This window comes from Lissotriton vulgaris, chromosome 6, assembly GCF_964263255.1.
Source record: "Lissotriton vulgaris chromosome 6, aLisVul1.2, whole genome shotgun sequence".
In the NCBI taxonomy this organism is placed as follows: Eukaryota; Metazoa; Chordata; class Amphibia; order Caudata; family Salamandridae; genus Lissotriton; species Lissotriton vulgaris.
Window position 1 is genome coordinate 1,469,677,420 of NC_141694.1, and position 24,931 is coordinate 1,469,702,350.

A 24,931-nucleotide genomic window follows, 5' to 3' on the forward strand; every position below is an offset into this window, starting at 1 on the left:
ATAAGAGTGATCAAGATGGTGTTCAGTGTGTTGAAGATATATTGAGGGAGATTTACCAGTAAGTTCACAAAATAATATAGAAGGCGAGCATCTATCTTGATGCCTAAGCTTTTTACGGTCATGACCGGCGTGGGGGTTGCGCCCAGCACTTGGGGCCAAAGACAGTCACTCCAGGGGTTTGTCTTCCAGGGGATGACGAGGACCTCAGTTTTGTCTGGGTTGACCTCAGCGCGTTGGTCATCAGCCAGTTCACGGTGTATCTAAGAATATTTTAAATCCATGAGGAGGCCTGCTGGGAGTTGTCGATCTGGAGGATGAGCTGTGTGTCATCCGCATAGTTAAAGACTTGGCAGTCCATGCGCGCCAAGGCAGCTATTAGTGGCTGGAGGTAAATGTTGAAGACGAGTGGTGACAGTGCTGAACCCTGGGGGACGCCACACATCAGGGCGCCCTTGTCAGACACCAGCTCCCCCAGCTGGACCCTCTGCGACCGCCCGGAAAGAAAGGATTCAAGCCACAGCTGGGCCACCCCGCAGATGCCCAGCTCAGAAATGTGGGCTAGAAGCTGTCAAATGCTGCAGACAGGTCTAACAGCACCAGGGCGCGGTTTCTTATTGTCGGCCATGACTCTGAGCTTGTCAAGTACCAATAGCATTACCAGCTCAGTGCTGTGGTGGGGCATGAATCCCGCTTGCCGCCCTTGGAGTAGTTGATGTTTCTCCAAGCAGGCCGAGCGTGTTTTTAGGATGTGTTGCTCTATGAATTTCACCAGGAAGGGGAGCTGGGAGATTGGTCTGTAGTTTTTAATAGTGGCAACATCAGCCCCAGGTTTCTTCAACAGAGGGGTGACCCTGGCTTCCTTCAGGCCGAGGGAAAGTAGCCTGTCTCCAAGGAGCAGTTTAGTAGGGCGAGGATCTGTCTTTCAAGACCGGGGAGGGCCATACAAAAAACCCTTGGGGGACAGGGGTCTGCTGGTGAGCCTGATTTTATATTGCTCATTAGGCCTGAAAGGGAGGCAGGATCTACATTAGGGAAAGAAGGGAGCTGGTTAGCAGGCGTAGGGGGCGTCGGGTGCTGTTCTGGGGGGGCCTGATGGATGGGGTGCTCTCAATCTCAGCTAGGATGTCCGCGACCTTGTGTTGCATTCTACTGGTGAAGATGTGGATCCTAGTGTTGACTTCTGGCTGAGTTCTTTTAGTATTTTAAAAGTCTCTTTTTGTTGATTTTCTGCACCTGTGATTCTTGCCTCATAGTATTTAGTCTTCCTAGTCATACTGGCTTTTTTATAGGCGATAAGCAAGAGTTTGTGGGCAACGAGATCGGCTTGGCTGTCTGATTTCCGCCATCTTCTCTCGGCTGCCCCTCAGTTCTTCATTGAACCAGGGGGTGCCCTATCTTTTATCTCTAACTTTCTACCTCCGTGCCAGTGCTACCTGATCAATGGCTTTCTTAAGCGTGTCGGTAAGGGCAGCGCACTCATAGTCCATGTTGCCTGAACTGGGTGCTTTCACAGGGAGCCCGAGTCGGGTACCCAACAGATTATCTGCCTCAATTCTTACAAGCAGCGCACAGTTTTCCAACCAAGTGACGGCTGCATTGGGAGGCTACCCAGCGGGACCCAGCACCTGATCAGCGAGTGTTCCCACCAGGTGTACGTGTTGATATCTGTAAGCCGGGTTAGTCGCTGGGAGGTCCAGATAAGGTTGAGTATGTGTCAGATGAGTTTGAGTTTATGGCACAGAATGTTGTTGCCTTCTGTGTGATCCATCATTGATGTTACCCAATTAAAAGATTTAAACCTAAAAAAGCCGTCCTGGCAAATACTCCTAATAGTCTATAGGTCCTATCTCTCATTATTGCGTGCAAACATAGTATGGTTGAAGAGAACGTTCTTTTATGCGCTACAAAGAGATGTGCTCTATACACTTCCATTTAGCAGACACATAGGGAATTATGGTTGATTAGCTTATTGTAACTGGTGAACTTCTGTGGTTTACAGATGTTTACTTAATGTCATAATTCCCCTTCAACTGTTGTTCTTTTACAGCAGTATAATTGTCGGACTTAAGATTGACACTATTACACTAGGTTCTTCGACCAGATCAATTTTCCCAATATGAATAAAACAGATTATCACTGATAAATTTAGCACACGAAAATCATGCTTGCCTTTTTATTTGATCAGATATCTCATTAGATGCTGTACAAACAACGAGTTACAGTTCTACAAAAACACAAAACAGTGCTTCAATGGATGTCTGAAAAGGCATTATGAAAGTTCAGGTTACAAAATCGAGATGACTGAACAGCCAAAAGTGAAAAAGTTTCGATATTTACAATTTGTCTGGCCCAATCCCTTATTCGGGATTTATGCACTAAGATGTTTACATAATTTTAAAAGACATGGGCTATGGTGGTGCCCCAATCCCTCTTGATTTATTCACCAGTTGAACAAATAACCCAACTTTCATCAGTGTTCAAAACCGTAAGGTTCATTTTTCAACAAGTTAAACATTTTTGTAACTATTGATAAACGAGAGAAAAATAAGGCAACAATAACTTTATGAAACATCGTCATATACGTAGGACTGCCTGATAACACAGATATGTGTACAACAACTATTATGATCACACAGCATACTACATTTAGCCATCTATACTGCGAATGTGGCCTTAAAAGGACTGATATGCGTTTATGAATAAACCTATAAGATTTGCAGTGCAAAAAAGACATCCCTTTCTAGTACAGCACAGAAAAAGATAGCTGTGAATTTTCCAAGAGACAGATCAAATTTTAAGGCATCTATGAAAACAGTTTATATACGGATGAAACACACAAAACAAAGTATCAAATACAAAAATAAAATAAATCATAATTGTAGATTATGTCATTAAATTAATAGCTGCCCGTATATATAGAAAACTGATTTAAAAATACACTACACTCACCAAATTTGCTGTCGTTTTCCTGAATAAAATAAGAGGGCTGATTTGCTTCTGAAACAAATGGCAAACTACTGTGCCTTGCTTGCCACCGACAAACTTTTCGATGCAGAATAACGTTTCCTTTATATTGCTTACTGGTGCATACGTTGGCTGGCTAACCAAGATTGGAATTCCACACATTTTACTGCATATAATTAAAAATAAACCATTTTGCTATCGAGTTTTTTTTATGTTCATTTGCTCGTTCATTTCCTTCTCAAATCTTTTCTAGGTGTCCAAACAAACAACAGCCACTATGAGATACACTGAATGTCACTCCATGCCTTCAATTTGCAGGTAAGCAGGCGGTGTGGTTGTCCCTTTGAGTAAAATAGAGGATTGTCTTCAGTTCCAATCACCGGTTACATAATGTTGGTAAGTGCAAGCATAGCCTCATCTATACACGATACCCATTTGATAGAGACAGTTTAAAGCTGTCTTATGTTTTCTATAACCAGGTCTTTTTGTTTTATGAAGTACATAATGTTGGTGACAAGTCAGGGTTTGGGATTACTTGATGCAGTCTTTTCAAAATCAACTTCTAAATCGAACAGTCGCAAATTTTCAATGCATCAAGTAGTTGGTTTCCATATTTAAGGTCAGTCATGTTGAAGCTTTGTCTTCCAATGTCCGAATCTATAAAAGATGAAAAATAGCATTATTATGTTAAACTAATGCTGACAAATACAGCCTGTACTACCAACCTATATGAACAACATGCTTCAAGACAAAAAACACTTACAACATGAAAGCTATCACCATATTTTGATAAAAGCTGAGACTGACCTTCATATTACAATTTAATAGCTTCTGTGCAGTGCACTACTTTAGAAAAGCAGTTTTTGTTACAATAATGATATTTCCTATCAGAATACGGCGAGCATTGAGGATTGGGGACCACAGAGATAAAAGGAAAATGTCCTCAGCTATCCTCATGCCGAGAGGCCCTCTTCCACTCTCAGCTCTTCTGACACCTTCAGTCGCTGCTAGGTTTCAACTGAAACAGAGGACTAAGGGCCACATGTACAACTGTTTTTGGTGGGCGCAAACAGAGATGTGGGCCATTTGTGACTGCTAAAAAGGGTTGTAGCCTTTTACCTACTCTCAAAATATGGTTTGTGAGTCGCTCAAAATATGGTTTGTGAGTCGCTATTAGGAAGGGGCGTGCCACCGGCGTCCCTTCCCAATAGTGAGTTGCAAGGCCATGCACGATTGTTTTGTGACTGGAATGCGGTCACAAAACAATCGCAGTTTACCACCTATTTCAAGTAGGTGGTAAGCCAGTCGCAAACGGGAAGGGATCCCCAGGGGATTTGTGATTGGCAGCGAAAAAGTGTTTTAAGAGCAGGCAGTGGTACCATGGACCGCTGTCTAGTTTTAAAAATTAAACAAAAGTTTCATTTTTCTTTTTTTAATTGCATAAAAAATAAAAGTTTATTTAAGTAAAGCAGTCATAGACATGATGGTCTGCTGACCCCAGCAGGCCACCACCCCTGTGAGTGCCGGCAATTCCAAATGGGTAGCAAATTGCAACCTGCCTCTTGAATATTACTGAGGCAGGTCCCTTGCGACCCATTTGGGAATCAAAAACAGTGTCTTACACACTGATGTACATTTCATTTTGCGACTCGCTGAACAACGCAATTTGTGAGTTGCAAAATGAAATGGTCGTACATGTAGATGTACAACGCCTTTTTGCAGTGGCAAAGCCTCTGGTTTACAAAATTGCAAGGTTTGAGCTTGTAAAAACCTATCTCCTATTTCAAAAAATTACTTTGTGAGTTGAAAAAAGTGCTGAAGGGTATCCGTCTTCTAAATACGAGTGGCAATGAAATGTATCAATAGTTTCAGACCACAACAAGCGCCATAAAGGGACCTCTCTTCTTATCGACCTAGGAATGGTAGTAGCGAAGTGGATGATCACAAAAAGGTGGAAATCTGTCGAGCCCCCTCATGTTCTAGCCTGGCAGCGCTCATTACAGGTGTGGGCAAAGGCGGAAAGTGTAGCATTGCACCGGGAAGACACACTGGGCCTCCACAAGATACCAATTGCAGCCAACTGGGACACAGTCCTAAGAGAATTCCAGGGCGAGCATAGCACCATCGCAGACATGGGGGCTGTTACAAGCGGGCATGCCTGAGAAACACTCACAGTACACATCTGCACATGTGCCTACACATTCCAGAACATAGTAGTAAATAGAAATATTGAGTGGGGGATCGGGTATTGATCCAGTCGTGTTACACTATCACCGGTTTGCTTTTCTCTGTCCCACATATAATTACCCACCTTCCAAGTTAGTAGGCCATCACACAGGTGCCTGGACAGGCACCTCAACGGGACATTGACAGAGATCAGAACTCCGCATGGGGCAACAGAGACGGACAAGAGAGTCATATAGAACCCCAGAAGGCACTGGTAAATGCAATACACAGGCAACTGTTACACTGGAACAAGTATTGCATGATTACGTATATTGTGCCATATGCTCAAACAGAGAAAATGTAATAACATGTAATGACAATTGTGAATATCTACTTTTGTTAATGAAACTTCTAGTAAAACAGATTTCAATAAATAAAAAGTTTCAGACCACAATTGTGATTACAAACCACTGATCATTTACTGTGCCGGTGGGAAAGCTTCCCCATTGGGAATCTTAACATGCATCTTTGATCATCCGATATGGTTCGACCACTTTAAACTTTATTTCTAAATACAGTCAGTGATCCTTTAACCCGTTGGCTGCTGCCGTCGGCCATTGGCCGACGGCAGCACTACCTCGCTTTTGCTGCCGTCGGCCAATGGCCGACGCGCCCGTTTTTTAAAACGGCCGCACTGCCGCAAAAAAGCGGAAGCAGCCAACGGGTTAAAGTAACCTGGACTACTCTTTGAACAAACATTGCAAAGCCAATACGCCTCGCCCATGACAGCTTTTGGCTTTGTCAATGTTCTGTAGTCATGCTGTACAGCAGCGAGACAAAGTAAAACTTAAAAAAGCTGCATTAACTTCCTGCAGTCACAGTAAGTTTGAGTACCATCAGAAAGCTTGTGACATAGTTTAGCAGGTTGGCCTGTGGTAGGCCTTTATATGTAACCTGTACGCCACTTTCCTGTCTCCTAGGAGAACATAATGAGAACAATTAAGAATAGTAATGCTGATAAAAATGTTTTACTTACCACTTTTACCATATGTTTTCGCACTATAAATACCATGTTTTACTATTATCTAACTCAATTCTGCTCGCTTTGTCAACCAAGAAAGGTGAGTCACAGCACACAAACCTGGCATCAACCGGTAACATATAGGCTTTGCACAAATTCCATCAGTGACTATAAGTTACATAACAAAAATATCTCCCTATTATTAAGTGTGATAGATATGGTACCAGATAACTGTCAGAGTGAAACCATGTTACCAGCCCTGGGCTTTCATTTAAAAACACAATGCAGTCTGGAAGATGTAGTCTGAATATCCCTTTGATTGGGTTGAAGGAACATGAAATCCATGGTGACAAGGAGGCTCTCAGCAGCCCCAGAGTAGATGTAAAGGCATTGCTAATATTCGTAGGAATGGGGGGCAGGGGAGGAGGGATATAAATTCTCCAGAAATCCATGAAAGCATTTTAATTCTTCATGACTTGAGACCTCAGATTTGTGCCGTTCAGCACATCCTCGCCTCCCTACTCAGTCCGTCACTCCTCACCTGGATTAGTAAGAGTTAATATAGAGAGGAAGAGGGCTTGTGTTTATACCAGATGGTGCTTGTACATTCCAATTCCAGTCATAATACCAACAAACACTGGCAAAGCCAGTAGATCTCGCCTATGCAACAGCTATTCGCTTTGCCAATATATTTTAGCAATGTTGTACACCTGGGTGGCTGCTGATCAGCATTGCTCAAAGATAGTGGGGTAAAGGTCAATGGTGTGGTGCAAACTGGAGTAGAGTTGAGTGATTTGGAGTGGCGTGCATTAGAGGTGAGTGGAGAAGGGTGAAGTTGAGAGTCATCGTATAGCATACAGTGTTGTGCAGGGAGTAGAGTGTCGTAGAGTGGAAGGCGTAGGGTTGAGTGGCGTAGAGTGGAGTACAGTGTCAGAGTGGAGTGGCATAGTGTGTTGTGAAGTGGTGTACAGCAGAGTGGAGTGGCATAGAGGGTATCGCGTAGAGTGTTGTCGAGTAAAGTGGGGTAGAGCGGAGTAGATTGTCAGAGTGGAGTGGCATTGAGAGGAGTTGAGTAGCATCAAGTGGAGAGGCACTGAGTGTCATACAGCAGACTGGCATTGAGTGTCAGAGTGCAGTGGCATTGAACAGAGTGGAGCAGTGCATCATAGAATTGAGTGGAGTACAGTGGGATGGAGTGGCATATAGCCACCCACAAATTGTCTGTGGTCACACACACACAAAATATTGTGAAACAACCTGCTCAAACATGTAACAGTAAGACATGCATAAGCCAACTGTCCACAAACACTGGTGACTGCCGCTCATTCTCACCTGCACAGTTTTCAATTTTACATCACTAGCTGGAGAAAGATTTCAGGCACACAACACTAGTACACAACTCCCACAAGCAAAATTGCACACTGCCACACTAAAGATGCTCTCTTCTTATACAGATTTCAGTTACACTCAGCCATGCACTGATTTGGTACAAATATGCCCTACGCATTGAGACATACACACACTTTACTGTCGACATACAAAGGGCCCCACTCCCCCCTACGTGGGTGATTTGGACTGGAGCCACTGCTGTGTCTTAAGTAGGGCACTACTGACATCTTAAAGAGCACATTAACTTCCTTCATATTTGTGAGTGTGATTTTGCAGCCATGTATCAGAGCAGGTGCATCCGGATTTTTCAGAGTATCCTTACCCCTAGCATAGTGGTAGAAGTGTGGCTCAGGGGTTAGAGGCGGCAGACCCGGAATCTGAGATCGGTCCTGGACCAGGGTTCAATTCCCCGCCCCGGCGGGTCTTGGGCTAAAAATTCCACGGACTTGATAATTCTCGTCCCGGTGCCTCCTCGACTCACGGGTTCACACTCTGCGACTCTGGGCAGTAGCTTGCTTAATCTACACAACGGCCCCTCGCGGCGGGATGCCTGACTTTCACCCTGTGGACACCCTGTCGGGACTTCTCACAGGGGAATACCAGGACGGGTTCCCTAGGCAAGCGCCAGGATGCCCTTTGTGGTGACAGGTTGCGCTATATAAGTATACCTACATTTACATTTACATTTATATGTTTTGAGTAGATGAGAAGTTACCATGTTTTTGAGCATGCACACTGCAAGTATGTCTTGGAGGGCACGTCTGCTATGACTGTGTTTTAAAATAGTAACTAATCAGGATGGTTTATTAAAATAGGAATAACTGACAAAATGTTATTGTACTCATAAATGGTATGCATTTTTTTTTAAGTTGCACTATGGCAGGTGTCAGTAAGTCTGTAAAATAAGTACAGATGAACAACCATATCACATAAGTTGTTTTCCTGGTGACAAAAACTCACAAAAATGGTGAAAACTGAAGTTCCCCACTTTGCAAGGCAATATCACAGTGATGCATAATGAAAATTAATCGAGTCCATATAGCTGTTACTTGAGGTCCATCAGTACAAAGAAGGGCTGCGTTCACAGACTGTCCCTATGGCTCCAATAAATTTCCTATCTTGCTGTTGACTTCTCTAAAGATTAAAGTGTCGGCAGCCATGATATGGTAGCAGGTACAGCTTTTGTAGGTAGAAGTTGTCCCAATTAAATATGGAGTTGACACAAGGCCCAGTATGAGCCATGAACTTCGCGCACAGATTGTACTGTGCCAGTTAGAGCCTGATGGTGAGAGAGTACTTCAGTGGAAACAGCTTGCATGGGCAATTAAGCAGTTTCTGTCCTACGTAACGTTACTACTTGTGTAACGATATATCTGTAAGAGACATTAGTTAGTGATAGATTCCTTACCTTAGAATAGCCCCAGGCGTCAGACTGGATCTGGAGATTTTTGCACAGCAATACCCTGCGCGTCGGTAGGCGTCGTCCGCGGCTCCGCGTCCGTCGTCGTCGTTAGCGCCGGAATGACGTCGTCGTACTTAGACGCCGGCCATGCGCGCTGACGTCAGTTCTGATACACAGCTTTTCCGCGCCAGATACGCAGAGCCATGGTAGAACCAACACTGGTGCCATGAAACTAGGGCCCTGAAAGGGGATGACCTTAACCCTAGATATCGGTTCGCAGAACAGGGAGGATGGGTGGGTCGGTAAGGAATCTATCGCTAACTAATGTCTCTTACAGATATATCGTTACACAAGTAGTAACTTGTGCATCTGAAAGAGACACGTTAGTGATAGATTCCTTACCTCTCTTGCGGTGGTTCCCCGGGTCAGGAAGGCCCGTGTGGGGGGGCGCTCCTTTAGTGTGAGGGCGCCCAAGCTTTGGAATACCTTGCCACTGGCTCTACGAAACACTTTGAATCTGTTGTCTTTTAGGAAAAATCTAAAAACCTGGCTTTTTACTCTTTAGTTATGTTATTGTGTTGGTCTGGAAATCTTTCTTCTGCTATGTTTCTCCTTTCTGAGTTGCCAAAACAAAGCACCGGGACACTCCGTTGGAGTAGCCGTGCGCTATAAAAATAAAGTATAACATAACATAACATAACATACCCCAGCAATACCAACCCCGGTGGTGAGTCTGCGAACCAATAATCACACCAGAAAGTCCTGGAGGACGGAACGGCCAAAGAAGCCATCCCTCCGGACTTGGCTGTCCAGGCAGTAGTGTCGTGCAAACGTGTGCAGCGAGTCCCACGTAGCTGCCTGGCAAATGTCCTGCAAGGGCACTCCTCGGCCCAGAGCGGTTGTAGTCGCCGTGGCCCGAGTAGAATGAGCCCGCAATCCAGCAGGGGGCTCCTTTTTGGCCATGGAGTAACATGCCTGGATACAAAAGATGATCCACCGCGAGATGGTCCTCTTGTGTACCGCCTTTCCCTTCTTAGCGCCCACGTAACCAACGAAGAGTTGGTCATGCACCCGGAACTGGCGTGTGCGATCTAGATAATAAGAGAGCGCACAATTTGGGTCCAGACGGTGGAGCCTCTCTTCCTCTTTCGAGGGATGCGGAGGCGGAAAGAAGGTGGGCAAAGTAATGGACTGCCCGATGTGGATGGCCGTGACAACCTTGGGCAAGCAGGAAGGTCTTGTTCGCAACACAACCTTGTCTGGATGAACAGAGAGGAAAGGAGGTGTAGAAGAAAGAGCCTGGAGCTCACTCACTCTCCTGGCAGAGGTGATGGCAACCAGGAAAGCAGTCTTCAGAGTAAGAAGACGGAGAGGACAGTTATGGAGCGGCATAAAGGGAGCACACATGAGGTAAGTAAGCACAAGGTTCAAGTCCCACTGGGGCATCACGAAGGGAACAGGAGGGAACATGTGTGTTATGCCCTTCAGCAACCTATTTACAATGGGGGACTTGAACAAGGAAGGCTGATCAGGTAGCCTCAAGAAGGCAGAAAGGGCAGAAAGGTACCCCTTGAGAGTGCCCAGAGCAGAGCCCTGCTGGGCAAGAGAAAGAAGAAAGAGGAGAACCTCAGAAAGGGGTGCAGAGAGTGGGTCCACAGCCTTTGCTGTGCACCACGTTACACAAAAGGGGGGTTGAACCCATGCAGTCGCGGGGACCTGGGCGCTATGTGGTATGTGTAGAGAGGGGTCCCCGCAGGAAGGAAGTGTTATGTACACCATACACCAGAACTTATTACTTTATCAGTTCTATGGACAAAAGTCAAAATTACTCAAAAAAGGTATTGTAGTTTATTTTCCAATACCCAGTATCATACATTTAACAATACATTGATAATTCATTTTAAGGAAAGCCCCAAAAGTCGGGGGAGAAGAGGGAAGGGAAGTGAAGGAAGGGGTGTGCTCAAGGCAGGGTAAAATCAAAAGGAATAAACGTAATTACAATGGATACAATCATGAATGATAAACATCTGAATCAAAACAAATTTGACACAATCGCCTGAAGAATTAAGGCATTCAATAAAGAGTTAATGCAAAAAAGACCTTCAACTGTCACACATAAAGCATTAGTACTATTTAAAGGACTAGTGCCGGAGGTCTATGTTGGTAAAAAAGAGCCGTCGACGTTTCGACCCCTGGCCGTAGGCTAAGTTAGGTCCTTTAACGGGGTCTTCATCAGGACAGAAAGGACGAGGGAGGGAGGGGCAGTAGTATCTGTGAAGTTAAAACACTAGATCAGAGCACTATTAATGAAGCCATCATTCATATAAACAGAGTAAACACGATTTACCATGGGCTTAGGGCCAAATGGGCCTCTAAGTGTGGAAGAAAATAGAGTCTGAACAGCCAAAATCATGTTCAGACTCAGGTGATATAAATTCACTAGGACACAGGGGGGAAAGCTAACAGATTGTCACAAAAGAGTAGGACTTGTCAGAGATAATAAAAACACACTCACTTAATTGGTCTACCAATCAGCCGATTGGTGAGAATTCCTATTGTCAACCCAAACTGTAGTCAACTATTGCGGGGAATTGTGGAAACAGGCAGTTTCCGTGAACTGCAAATGGAACGTTGTAATTAGTGATAAATCTACAATATTGGCATTGTTAATTATCCCTAAAGGCATGCAGACTTACTTAAAAGAAAGAGGAAAAGGAGTGACCCTACTCGTCACCATGGATCTGTATCTTGGGCGCTTGCTTCTTCTTCACGCTCTCATTGCTACAGAAGAGAAATGTATAGATTGCAAAGGGCTACATAATTGTAAACCCCGCTATGAGGCCACACGGACGAACAGTCACGCCTATTTACATACCATTAATGATCGTCTGTGACACACACTGTGTTGTCACCGGGATGTACTGGGGGTAAGGATGAATCAAGCTTCCGAACGATTTCGGCAATGTGGACGCCTATTGCCTATGCAGGGGAAAATTCAAAAGTGTCCATTTAAAAGCCGGTCAGTGATTAAAATGCGTTAATGGTAACAGAAGGATAAAGCCAAACTTACACGCCGTAGCACTAGTCCGTGCAGCAACAACACCTTACACAGGGTAGTTTAGCAGGGTAGGCGCTGGGGTCGTGTTTGTTAGATTATAGCGGGAAACTCCGTCCTACGGAAAATTAAGGGAAACGGGTTTCAGAGTCAGGCGTGACCCTGTACAAATCGGTGCATATTCGGTTGTGAACGCACAGTCGTTCACAGAGGACGTTGATTACCTGTGGGAGCTGGAGCTTGCCACCGCCGTCTGTGTACATCCCGTGGAACTCCGCAAGACTGCTACGCGGAGTTTGGGGGAGGAGTCTACAAGTGAACGGCTTCTGGGACATGGAAGAGTTACTTCTAAAGTTGCACAATCGGAAATTTTTAGTTTAAAGGAAGAGTGGCTCATAAGGTTTGCGCAATCAGGGATTACTTGTTTACCAACAGAAATGGCTTGTTATTCAAAATGATAATTGTACAATCGGAAATTTTTAGTTTAAAGAAAAGGTGGCTCATAAGGTTTGCGCAATCAGGGATTACTTGTTTACCAACAGAAATGGCTTGTTATTCAAAATGATAATTTCATAATTACTCGCGCACCTCTGCAACACGAGGGTGTAGGCGAGCAGGATCACACGTAATTCGGTTCAAAACATTCATCAGAACATTATGTTGTTACATTCGGACAGATCCGTGACATGGGGGTAATGGACAAATTGTCTTATGCATATACATACATTGTCATTCTGTTGATGGAGAAAAGTAGTTATTCAGGTGACATTCAATGTATTTTACTACTGACTCATGCACTTCTCAAACATGAGAGTGTAGATGAGTCAGTTACTACATCTTTAGAAACACATGTATCCCACAGAATTGCAAAACATTTTCGGGGGTCTATATGCAACACATGGAGGGCATGTGACTATATATGTCCATGAATGTTTTAACCAAGTGCAGCTAACTGTGCCAAACTGCTGTCCTGTTCGTTCAGACCATTATTTATGGAATCCAGAAGGGACATCCATTTGGATTCCCGTGTGTTTAGGGCTACCTGAAGGTTGCCACCTCTGGTGCCCAAAGATACTTTTTCAACCACCCACCATTTGAGGTCAGGCACCACTGCACTCTGTAGCAATGAGAGCGTGAAGAAGAAGCAAGCGCCCAAGATACAGATCCATGGTGACGAGTAGGGTCACTCCTTTTCCTCTTTCTTTTAAGTAAGTCTGCATGCCTTTAGGGATAATTAACAATGCCAATATTGTAGATTTATCACTAATTACAACGTTCCATTTGCAGTTCACGGAAACTGCCTGTTTCCACAATTCCCCGCAATAGTTGACTACAGTTTGGGTTGACAATAGGAATTCTCACCAATCGGCTGATTGGTAGACCAATTAAGTGAGTGTGTTTTTATTATCTCTGACAAGTCCTACTCTTTTGTGACAATCTGTTAGCTTTCCCCCCTGTGTCCTAGTGAATTTATATCACCTGAGTCTGAACATGATTTTGGCTGTTCAGACTATTTTCTTCCACACTTAGAGGCCCATTTGGCCCTAAGCCCATGGTAAATCGTGTTTACTCTGTTTATATGAATGATGGCTTCATTAATAGTGCTCTGATCTAGTGTTTTAACTTCACAGATACTACTGCCCCTCCCTCCCTCGTCCTTTCTGTCCTGATGAAGACCCCGTTAAAGGACCTAACTTAGCCTACGGCCAGGGGTCGAAACGTCGACGGCTCTTTTTTACCAACATAGACCTCCGGCACTAGTCCTTTAAATAGTACTAATGCTTTATGTGTGACCGTTGAAGGTCTTTTTTGCATTAACTCTTTATTGAATGCCTTAATTCTTCAGGCGATTGTGTCAAATTTGTTTTGATTCAGATGTTTATCATTCATGATTGTATCCATTGTAATTACGTTTATTCCTTTTGATTTTACCCTGCCTTGAGCACACCCCTTCCTTCACTTCCCTTCCCTCTTCTCCCCCGACTTTTGGGGCTTTCCTTAAAATGAATTATCAATGTATTGTTAAATGTATGATACTGGGTATTGGAAAATAAACTACAATACCTTTTTTGAGTAATTTTGACTTTTGTCCATAGAACTGATAAAGTAATAAGTTCTGGTGTATGGTGTACATAACACTTCCTTCCTGCGGGGACCCCTCTCTACACATACCACATAGCGCCCAGGTCCCCGCGACTGCATGGGTTCAACCCCCCTTTTGTGTAACGTCCTCCGTGCAGGTGCTGACCTGCGAGGTTCCTTGATTCTTAATTTATTTAAGTTAAACCATGGTGGAATCTGAACTTCTGTCTTACACAGAGGAATATATCAACCAGCTAACGAAAGACTTGTCTACCACTTTTTTGTCTACCTCTGTCCCTACGATTGATGTGACCCTTAATGATAAAATTTCTCGTCTGGAGAGACTTGAGAAAAAGCTCATTAGGACCAGGCCGCATGGTCATCTGTTCACCAGGTATCTGCAAGAAAACATTATTCCGGTGGGGTTACAGATTAAGATTGAGCCAGCAATATTCGTTGACGTTCCTAAGTTTAAAGAAGGGTTCAGTTACGTGTCAAACAACTGCTCCCGGCACTGGATGGTGCTGGGGGTTGAAACAGCTGCTGAACAAGTAGTTACCCTCAGCAAAGAAATTGCTGACCTCAAAGCCGAAATTCTGGGCGACAGTACACTCACAAAAGCTAAAGAAGCCCTAGAGAGTCTGGAGGTTTCTATTAAGGAGTTTGATATTACAGCACAGACGAAAAAATTGGAGAAACTGGCCAGAGACCTTAAGCAATTCGACAAAAAGACTGTGTACCCCTATCTACACCCTGACTACTACAAGCAGGACACCCAGGGTCGTTTTTCCAACCGCGGCCGCGGTGGATATAGAGGAAGGCGGAATTTTTCAACCTTTTCTGATTCCTCATACAGTTCGGGCAGTGACGGGGAACCTGGTCCCAGTACCGCCTACAACTACCCTCCACCAGACCAAAGTTACCAACAATACCCCCCACAATTTCAACCCCATTTTTTAGAACAGGGCCGCGGACAATGGCGACCCCCACGAGGACGTGGCAACAACTGGGGGAGAGGTCAGGGGAGAGGCCAGCAACAGAACCCCGGTTGGGACGGCAACAGGGGCAAACAGAAACGAGTGACATTCCGGCCGGAAGTCCATGGAGAGATATCGACCAGACGCAACACCTACAGGTGGTGAATCACGTCCCCACGACAGGACAGGATAGACTTTGTCCCAGCAATCCGCCAAAGAATCCTGTAATTAACATCTCTAAATACCAATTACAAGATGAAGAAATCCAAGCATTATGCAAAGGCCTCTCTTATGTCCCCACTGCACCAGCCAATAAATTCTTGCTCAAAACAGAATTATACAGGTTTTTTAGAAAGATCAGGCTGAGGTACTATTTCCGTAATCAAATAACCAGGCAACAGAACTCTATCACTGGACTCAGAGAACCGTCGACTTTCTTCCCACCTACCTATGCAATGAGCCATAAGATCCTAGCGTTTGAAGAGATTGTGACATCCGCGGTAGACCAGCTCCTCAAACAAAAAAAGTTTGTGAAATTTAATCTGAGCAAAAAGGAGAAGCAGGCATTGACTGACCTTGGCAACAATAAAGAGGTGGTCATCAAACCCGCCGACAAAGGCGGTGCAATTGTTGTGCAGGATTTGACAAAGTACAAAGAAGAGATACATAGACAGCTGTCAGATGGAATCAGCTACCGCAAATTACAGAGCGATCCGTCTAAGGATTTGGCATTGGCCATTCTATCGACCACACAGAAAGGATTGGAAGAAGGTTTTTTAAGTGAGCAGGAATTTAAATTCTTAAATCAAAAATTCCCAAGATTAGCCACAATTTATACCCTACCAAAGGTCCACACAAGAACCTGGATGCTCCACCTGGCCGACCGATAGTATCGGGATGTGGATCCATGTTAGAGCCACTCTGTAAATATATTGATTTCTTTCTCAAACCTATCGCATTGAATACCCGGGCTTACCTTCGAGACACTACCCAAACGATAAACTTAATAGATGAAAGACCATTTGATCCACAAACGGAACTTTTAGTGACTTGCGACATAGCATCGCTGTACACCAGCATCCCTCAGCAGGAAGCTTTGGATGTCATACAGGAAGTATTAGACCGAAGACCTGCTCCTGTACAGGTTCCTACGTATTTCATCATTGAGCTGTTGAGCATTTCTATGAAACAAAACTTTTTTATCTTCCAAAAGGAGTTTTTTGTTCAGACAAAGGGGGTAGCGATGGGAGCTACTTTTGCCCCTAATTTGGCCATCATCTATATGGATCATTTTGAAACCCAACACATCTTTGCAATCAGCAATCCTTTCTACACCAATCTGACCATCTGGGTCCGATACATCGATGATGTTCTCTGCATCTGGAAAGGCAACAAACAACAATTAGTCACATTTCATGACTGGCTGAACTCTAGGAACCCGAACATTCAATTTACGATGGAGTCCAGTAATGAGTCCATTCCCTTCTTAGACATTTCCATTTATGTGGATAAGGATCATCTCCAGACGACGCTCTTTAGAAAACCCACAGAGCGTAACTCCTTATTGCAGTATGGGAGTCACCACCCAAGAGGTTTAAAAGACAACTTACCTGTGGGACAATTCCTAAGGATCAGGAGAAATTGCTCCACTAGAGCAAATTATATCAAAGAATCAGAAATCCTCAATGACCGTCTCATTGCACGTGGGTACCCCACACGAATGGTCAGACGTGCAAGAAAGAGAGCGTGGTATAATCCACGAGAGAGTTTACTGAATCCTGCACTCCCCACTCCAACTGAATGTGAACGCATCATTTGTGTTACAACTTTCTCCACGCGGAGTAATGAGGTGAAACAGGTCATCAACAAAAATTGGCATCTGGTGGCAGATGAAATAAGACAAACAAATCTTCCGCTTCATTCATTCAAGAAAGCGAAAAGCATACGTGACATGGTGGTCCATTCCTACCTGGAACCAGACAGTCACCCCACTATAACAACATTATGGAATATACCTCCCTTGTTGGGTCATTTCCGATGCGGAAATTGTACTGCTTGTGACACTACTGTTCAAACCAAGGCATTTACTCATGGCGGACGGACATACACATTGAGACATCACACGAACTGTAATTCATGTAGTGTGATCTACATTATCAAATGTCCATGTGATCACATATACGTGGGACAAACACAACAGAAGATCAAAGCCCGCATTTCGTCCCACTGTAGTAGGCTGCGGTGCAAGGTATTAGGTGCCCCTCTAGTTGATCATTGGCTGAAGGCTGGTCATGTGGTGCCTGACCTCAAATGGTGGGTGGTTGAAAAAGTATCTTTGGGCACCAGAGGTGGCAACCTTCAGGTAGCCCTCAACACACGGGAATCCAAATGGATGTCCCTTCTGGATTCCATAAATAATGGTCTGAACGAACAGGACAGCAGTTTGGCACAGTTAGCTGCACTTGGTTAAAACATTCATGGACATATATAGTCACATGCCCTCCATGTGTTGCATATAGACCCCCGAAAATGTTTTGCAATTCTGTGGGATACATGTGTTTCTAAAGATGTAGTAACTGACTCATCTACACTCTCATGTTTGAGAAGTGCATGAGTCAGTAGTAAAATACATTGAATGTCACCTGATTAACTACTTTTCTCCATCAACAGAATGACAATGTATGTATATGCATAAGACAATTTGTCCATTACCCCCATGTCACGGATCTGTCCGAATGTAACAACATAATGTTCTGATGAATGTTTTGAACCGAATTACGTGTGATCCTGCTCGCCTACACCCTCGTGTTGCAGAGGTGCGCGAGTAATTATGAAATTATCATTTTGAATAACAAGCCATTTCTGTTGGTAAACAAGTAATCCCTGATTGCGCAAACCTTATGAGCCACCTTTTCTTTAAACTAAAAATTTCCGATTGTACAATTATCATTTTGAATAACAAGCCATTTCTGTTGGTAAACAAGTAATCCCTGATTGCGCAAACCTTATGAGCCACTCTTCCTTTAAACTAAAAATTTCCGATTGTGCAACTTTAGAAGTAACTCTTCCATGTCCCAGAAGCCGTTCACTTGTAGACTCCTCCCCCAAACTCCGCGTAGCAGTCTTGCGGAGTTCCACGGGATGTACACAGACGGCGGTGGCAAGCTCCAGTTCCCACAGGTAATTAACGTCCTCTGTGAACGACTGTGCGTTCACAACCGAATATGCACAGATTTGTACAGGGTCACGCCTGACTCTGAAACCCGTTTCCCTTAATTTTCCGTAGGACGGAGTTTCCCGCTATAATCTAACAAACACGACCCCAGCGCCTACCCTGCTAAACTACCCTGTGTAAGGTGTTGTTGCTGCACGGACTAGTGCTACGGCGTGTAAGTTTGGCTTTATCCTTCTGTTACCATTAACGCATTTTAATCACTGACCGGCTTTTAAATGGACACTTTTGAATTTTCCCCTGCATAGGCAATAGGCGTCCACATTGCCGAAATCGTTCGGAAGCTTGATTCATCCTGACCCCCAGTACATCCCGGTGACAACACAGTGTGTGTCACAGACGATCATTAATGGTATGTAAATAGGCGTGACTGTTCGTCCGTGTGGCCTCATAGCGGGGTTTACAATTATGTAGCCCTTTGCAATCTATACATTTCTCTTCTGTAGCAATGAGAGCGTGAAGAAGAAGCAAGCGCCCAAGATACAGATCCATGGTGACGAGTAGGGTCACTCCTTTTCCTCTTTCTTTTAAGTAAGTCTGCATGCCTTTAGGGATAATTAACAATGCCAATATTGTAGATTTATCACTAATTACAACGTTCCATTTGCAGTTCACGGAAACTGCCTGTTTCCAGAATTCCCCGCAATAGTTGACTACAGTTTGGGTTGACAATAGGAATTCTCACCAATCGGCTGATTGGTAGACCAATTAAGTGAGTGTGTTTTTATTATCTCTGACAAGTCCTACTCTTTTGTGACAATCTGTTAGCTTTCCCCCCTGTGTCCTAGTGAATTTATATCACCTGAGTCTGAACATGATTTTGGCTGTTCAGACTCTATTTTCTTCCACACTTAGAGGCCCATTTGGCCCTAAGCCCATGGTAAATCGTGTTTACTCTGTTTATATGAATGATGGCTTCATTAATAGTGCTCTGATCTAGTGTTTTAACTTCACAGATACTACTGCCCCTCCCTCCCTCGTCCTTTCTGTCCTGATGAAGACCCCGTTAAAGGACCTAACTTAGCCTACGGCCAGGGGTCGAAACGTCGACGGCTCTTTTTTACCAACATAGACCTCCGGCACTAGTCCTTTAAATAGTACTAATGCTTTATGTGTGACCGTTGAAGGTCTTTTTTGCATTAACTCTTTATTGAATGCCTTAATTCTTCAGGCGATTGTGTCAAATTTGTTTTGATTCAGATGTTTATCATTCATGATTGTATCCATTGTAATTACGTTTATTCCTTTTGATTTTACCCTGCCTTGAGCACACCCCTTCCTTCACTTCCCTTCCCTCTTCTCCCCCGACTTTTGGGGCTTTCCTTAAAATGAATTATCAATGTATTGTTAAATGTATGATACTGGGTATTGGAAAATAAACTACAATACCTTTTTTGAGTAATTTTGACTTTTGTCCATAGAACTGATAAAGTAATAAGTTCTGGTGTTTGCTGTGCACCATGCCACAAATCTGTTCCACCTGCAGGCGTATACCGATGTTGTGGAGGGACGCCTGGCTGCCAGAATGAAATCACAGACTTCAGGAGGCTAGTCAAATGGCCTCAACTGCCGCCGCTCAATCTCCAAGCTTGTAGGTGGAGACTGGACAGGTTCGGGTGCCGAACCGTCCCCTGCTGCTGCGACAGAAGGTCCTCCCGAAGAGGCAGACGAATCGGGGGATCGACTGAAATGCTGAGTAGCTCGGGATACCAGTATCTTCATGCCCAGTCCGGAGCCACAAGGATAACCTGGGCCCGGTCGCACCTGATCTTCTTCAGCACTCTGGGCAGAAGTGGTATAGGCGGAAAGGCGTACAATAGACCGCAACTCCACTTGCGACGAAAAGCGTCTCCGAGCGAGTGCCGCCTTGGAAATTCCAACGCGCAGAACTGATGACATTGCGCGTTCCCTTCTGTGGCGAATAGATCTAACCAAGGCTCTCCCCATTGCCGAAAAGGCCTTGCGCCACGTCCGAGTTCAGACGCCATTCGTGATCCATCATGCACCGACGGCTGAGTTCGTCCGCCCTGGCATTCAGAGAGCCTGCCAGGTGTTGAACCACCAGGGTCACGACTGATGTTCCAGCCACTGCCAGAGGCGCAGAGCCTCCTGGCATAGGGTCCACGACCCCACCATGCCCTGTTTGTTGCAGTACCACATGGCGGTGGTATTGTCCGTGAACATCTGCAATACACTCCACCGGACAGAGGGGAGGAATGCCTTCAGTGCTAGACAAATCGCCCGCAGTTTCAAAAGGTTAATATGGAGCCGGGACTCTGCCGGAGACCAGAGGCCTCTGATCTCCGCCTCTCCCATGTGGCCTCCCCAGCCCCGGAGGGACGCGTCCGTACAGTGTGGCTCAATGGTTAGAGCGGCAGACCCTGATGCAGAGTTCTGGCCCGGGACCAGGGTTCAATTCCAGACTTGGCGGGTCTTGGGCTCAATTTCCTCGAAGCTGACAATTCTCGCCTCAGTGCCTATTCTAATCATGGGCCCCATGTTGCAACTCTGGGCAATAGCTTGCTAAACCTCTACACTGGCCCCAACAGCGATAGGATGCCTGGCATCACCCTGGGGGTGCCCAGGAGTGGACACTTTATAGGGAAAGACAGGAAGGGTTCCACAGCGGTATGAGTAATAGCTCCAGGAAACCGGTTGGTGGCAGTGCGCTCTACAAATACCTTGACATTTAACCACGTGCTCCGGGTGGGGTAGGGAGAGGGATCTGCCACTGACCCAATCGCGGTCCGTGAGCCACCACTGCAGTTGTCTCGCAGTGCCCTCCGAGATCAAGACATGATCGGACAAGTTGCCCTGATGCTATACCCACTGAAACTTCAGGTCCCACTGCAGAGCCCGCATCCGCTACCGGGCGTGATGCACCAGAAGGATGCAGGATGCCATCAGCCCCAGAAGCCCGCGCGTCAACCTGACCGAGACTCGGGATAAAGGCTGGAAGATTGGAATGAGAGCCTGTATATCCCGAACCCGCTGTTCGGGTGGGTAAACCCGAAACTGCGCCGAGTCGTGAACCGCTCCGATGAAGAGGAGCTTCTGAGAGGGACACAGGTGCGACTTCGGCACGTTGATGGAGAACCCCAGCAAGTGCAGGAGGTCGGCCGTAGTCTGGAGGTGGCTGACGACTGTCTGAGGCGAGACCGCCTTCAACAACCAGTCGTCGAGGTAGGGGAAGACTGACACCCCTAACCTGCGCAGATGAGCTGCGACCACCGCCATCACCTTCGTGAACACCCGTGGGGCGCTGGTTAAGGCCGAAGGGGAGCACGGTAAACTGAAAGTGCTTGTGGCCTATCGTGAACCGCAGGTAACGCCGGTGGGCCGGCAGGACGGGGATGTGAAAATAAGCGTCCTGCAAGTCCAACACTACCAGCCAGTCTCCAGGGTCTAGGGCAGCTAAGACCTGAGTCAAAGTCAGCATCTTGAACTTCTCCTTCCGGAGGAAACCGTTGACATTCCGCAGGTCCAAGATAGGGCGTAGGCCCCCTTTGCCCTTCTTGGGTACCAGAAAGTAGTGGGAGTAACAGCCACACCCTACTTCCGGCCCAGGAACGCGCTCGATGGCCCCCTTGGCCAAGAGGGCCGTGACTTCCTCTTGCAGAAGTTGCAAGTGATCCCCCGACACGCGGTGGAATTGCGGTGGCATGGCTGGAGGGGTCGCCTTGAAGGGGAGGGAGTAGCCCCTTCGGACGATTTGCAGCACCCACCTGTCCAACGTGACAGTGCGCTAGTGGGAGAGGTGATGGCGAACCCTGCCTCCCACCGGCGTCACATGGGCCTGAAAACACGGACTAGGAAGGTTTTGAGGCGGGTGCTGTGGAGGGAGGTGTGAACTGGCCTCTCCGTTGTCCCCGACCGCCGCCACGGTGGTTTCCACGGCTGCCACCGCGCTGTTGAACATTCTGCGGCACGTGGCTGGCAGCACGTGTTGGGTCGCCCCTTCCTTGGCCACGAAAGGAGCGAAAGGCACCCGACTACTGGCGTGTGGCAGAGAGGCCCAAGGACTTGGCCGTAGCCCTGGAGTCCTTAAAACGCTCAAGCGCATGGTCTGCCTTGTCGCCAAAGAGGCGATGGCCATCAAACGGCATGTCCAGAAGTGTGGCCTGGACATCGGCCGAAAAGTTGGCGGACCTCAACCAGGCGTGGCGTCGAACCACAACCGTCGTTGCCATTGCCCTGCCCAGTGAGTCCGTGGTATCCAGCCCACACCGGATGGAATATCGCGCTGCATCTCGGCCCTCCACAAGAGTTTGGGCGAGTTTAGCCCGGACCTCCTCCGGACATTGTGGCAGCATGTCTGCCACCGCGTCCCACAGGGTGTGGGTGTAGCGGCCCAAGAGACAGGCGGTATTGACAGACCGCAGCCCTAAGCTTAGGGACGAGAACACCTTCTTCCCGAACTGCTCATATCTCTTGGATTCCCGATCGGGCGGAGCCGACGGGAATGCGGTCTGGGAAGTGGAGGCCTGGATAACCAGACTCTCGGGGTGGAATGGGTGGACAAAAAGCAAGGGTCGCCCGGGGCCGGGCGGTAGCGTCTGGCCACGTTCCTATCCACAGGCGGACCTGTGGCGGGCTTGGACCAAGTGCCCACAAGAACGTCACATAAGGCCTCATTGAACGGCAGCAGAGGCTCGCTGGAGCTTGTCTGCGGTTTGAGGACCTCAGTGAGGAGGTTAGTCCTCACGGCCGCGATGGGGAGCTCAAGGTTTAAGGCATTGGCCGCGCTCGTCAACACTACACTGTATGTAGACCCCTCCTCCGAAGCCACGGTCGGAGGGGAGACAAATCCAGTGTCTGGCGAAGTGTCAATACCACTGGCCTTCCCAAGCTCATGTGTCCAGTCCTGTTGAGACTGGCACTCCAGTGCCAGAGGGTCCTCAGACCCTTCCCAATCTCCCTCGTCACCCGTTTCCTGTAAAGCAGGATTAACAGACAGGGCCTCCTCATGGAAAAAAAAAAATCTCCAGAGGCCGTCGAAAGCGGCGCCCAGCGGCGCCGTTCCGGCGCCAGAGTCGGACCGGAGGGAACATTGGGGACGGCGTCCACAGTGGGCGCCGGGGGCGACACCCGTGGGGCCGGCGCCGGTGAGGTCGATCGGCGACGACCCGGATCCGGAAGCGGATCCGGTGAGGTCCTGCGGCGCCGGGACTGAAGTCGCCGGTGGCGTCGGGCCGAAGCACCCGACAGGGTCGGGGCCGAAACGCCTGACCCGCTAGGGCCTCCAGCCGGGACCGTTGGGCCCGGAGGCGCCACGGAACCCGGCTGAGGAGGGAGGGACCTCAAGGCCATGAGGTACCGCTCGATCTCCTCCGGCGTCGCGCCGTGCCCAGGGACCCGAAGGTGTGGGGCAGGCGGCGACGCTTGCGACTCCCTCTGAGCCGCGTGGGCGGTGTCGCCCGAACCCCCGGCCGCATCGTGCGAGAGTCGGGGTGGGTCGGAGAAGCAATGACGTCGCTCCGACCTCTCATGCCTCTTACCTGAGGACTTGGAGCCTGACAACTGATGTCCACTCCCGGAGCTGCGATGTCTCCGACCCCGCGACCGGTCCCTCGACCTCCCGTGGGACCGGGACCTGGAACAGCGCGGGCCGACTGCCGGAGCTCGAGTCGCTTGCGGGACCGCTCCCGCCTAGCTTTAGACGTCAGTGCCGGGCAGTCTGAGCAGGTGCGGTCGTCTTGGTCGAGGCCTAAACACTTCAGGCACTGGCGATGGGGGTCCGTAATCGACATCAGTCGGTTGCACTTCGAACAGGGTTTGAACCCGGGCATCCCTATCGGCACCGATAGAGTCGAAGAAAGAAATGATCAAAAGTTTAGTCAAAAAATGACTAGGGGTAGAGCTTCTCTGGATCTGCGCTAGCTGGCGCGGAAAAAAGAAGAACTGACGTCAGTGCGCATGGGCGGCGTCTAAGTACTCTCACGACGTCATTCCGGCGCTGCCGACGACGGACGCGGAGTGGCAGACGATGCCTACCGACACGCAGGGGTATTGCTACGCAAACATTTCCGGATCCAGTCTGAGGCCTGGGGATATTCTAAGGTAAGGAATCTATCACTAACGTGTCTCTTTCAGATGGTGTATTGCATGCCACTCTCCTTTGCACACATTTGTCAATTAAATTCGAGTTTGGGTATGCCAACTGCCACACACAGTTCCTGTGAGCCTTTTCCTCTTAAATGAGGTTTCCATGGAAAGATGGTGTTCAGCTACTGCTCATTGCACAAGAACAAGTCCTCATCAACAACTATGTTATGTTCTTCCGCTGCTCTGCTGAATTATGAAGTATCAGGCAACATAGGCGTGCAAAAGTGCATTCATTTAAGTATCAAATGAGCACCACCAGTCGCTCAGGCACACCAACTGTCTTCCGAGACTACAGAGCACAGCTGTGATGTAATAGAAAATGTAGAGTTAAGAAAAGGAGAACTTTTATAAGCCAGAAGAACTATGCGCAAGAATCCATGCACACGTAGAACATCAGGCTTAAATGCAATTCAAAAGTCGGTGCATGGGGCATGGGACACAAAAAAGGGGAGAAAATGCACCGAGCCAGGTATCTTAATTGTCTTATATTCAATGTGCAATGATATGCATCAAAAATGTATGATTGTTTAATACTGGT

General features: G+C 47.0%; 1 protein-coding gene across 4 annotated transcripts in view; it reads right to left on the reverse strand.

The window, feature by feature from the left end:
- Positions 1 to 2,144: 2,144 nt before the first annotated feature.
- The window catches only part of CEP68 (centrosomal protein 68), a 131,369-nt gene continuing 108,582 nt past the window's right edge, over positions 2,145 to 24,931 (reverse strand). For all 4 annotated transcript variants that reach the window (XM_086927600.1, XM_086927598.1, XM_086927596.1 and 1 more), the window contains exon 7: positions 2,145 to 3,621. In XM_086927600.1, coding sequence (XP_086783726.1) covers positions 3,589 to 3,621 — 33 coding nt within the window. In that variant the 3' untranslated portion in view covers positions 2,145 to 3,588. The remainder of the gene's footprint in view (positions 3,622 to 24,931) is intronic.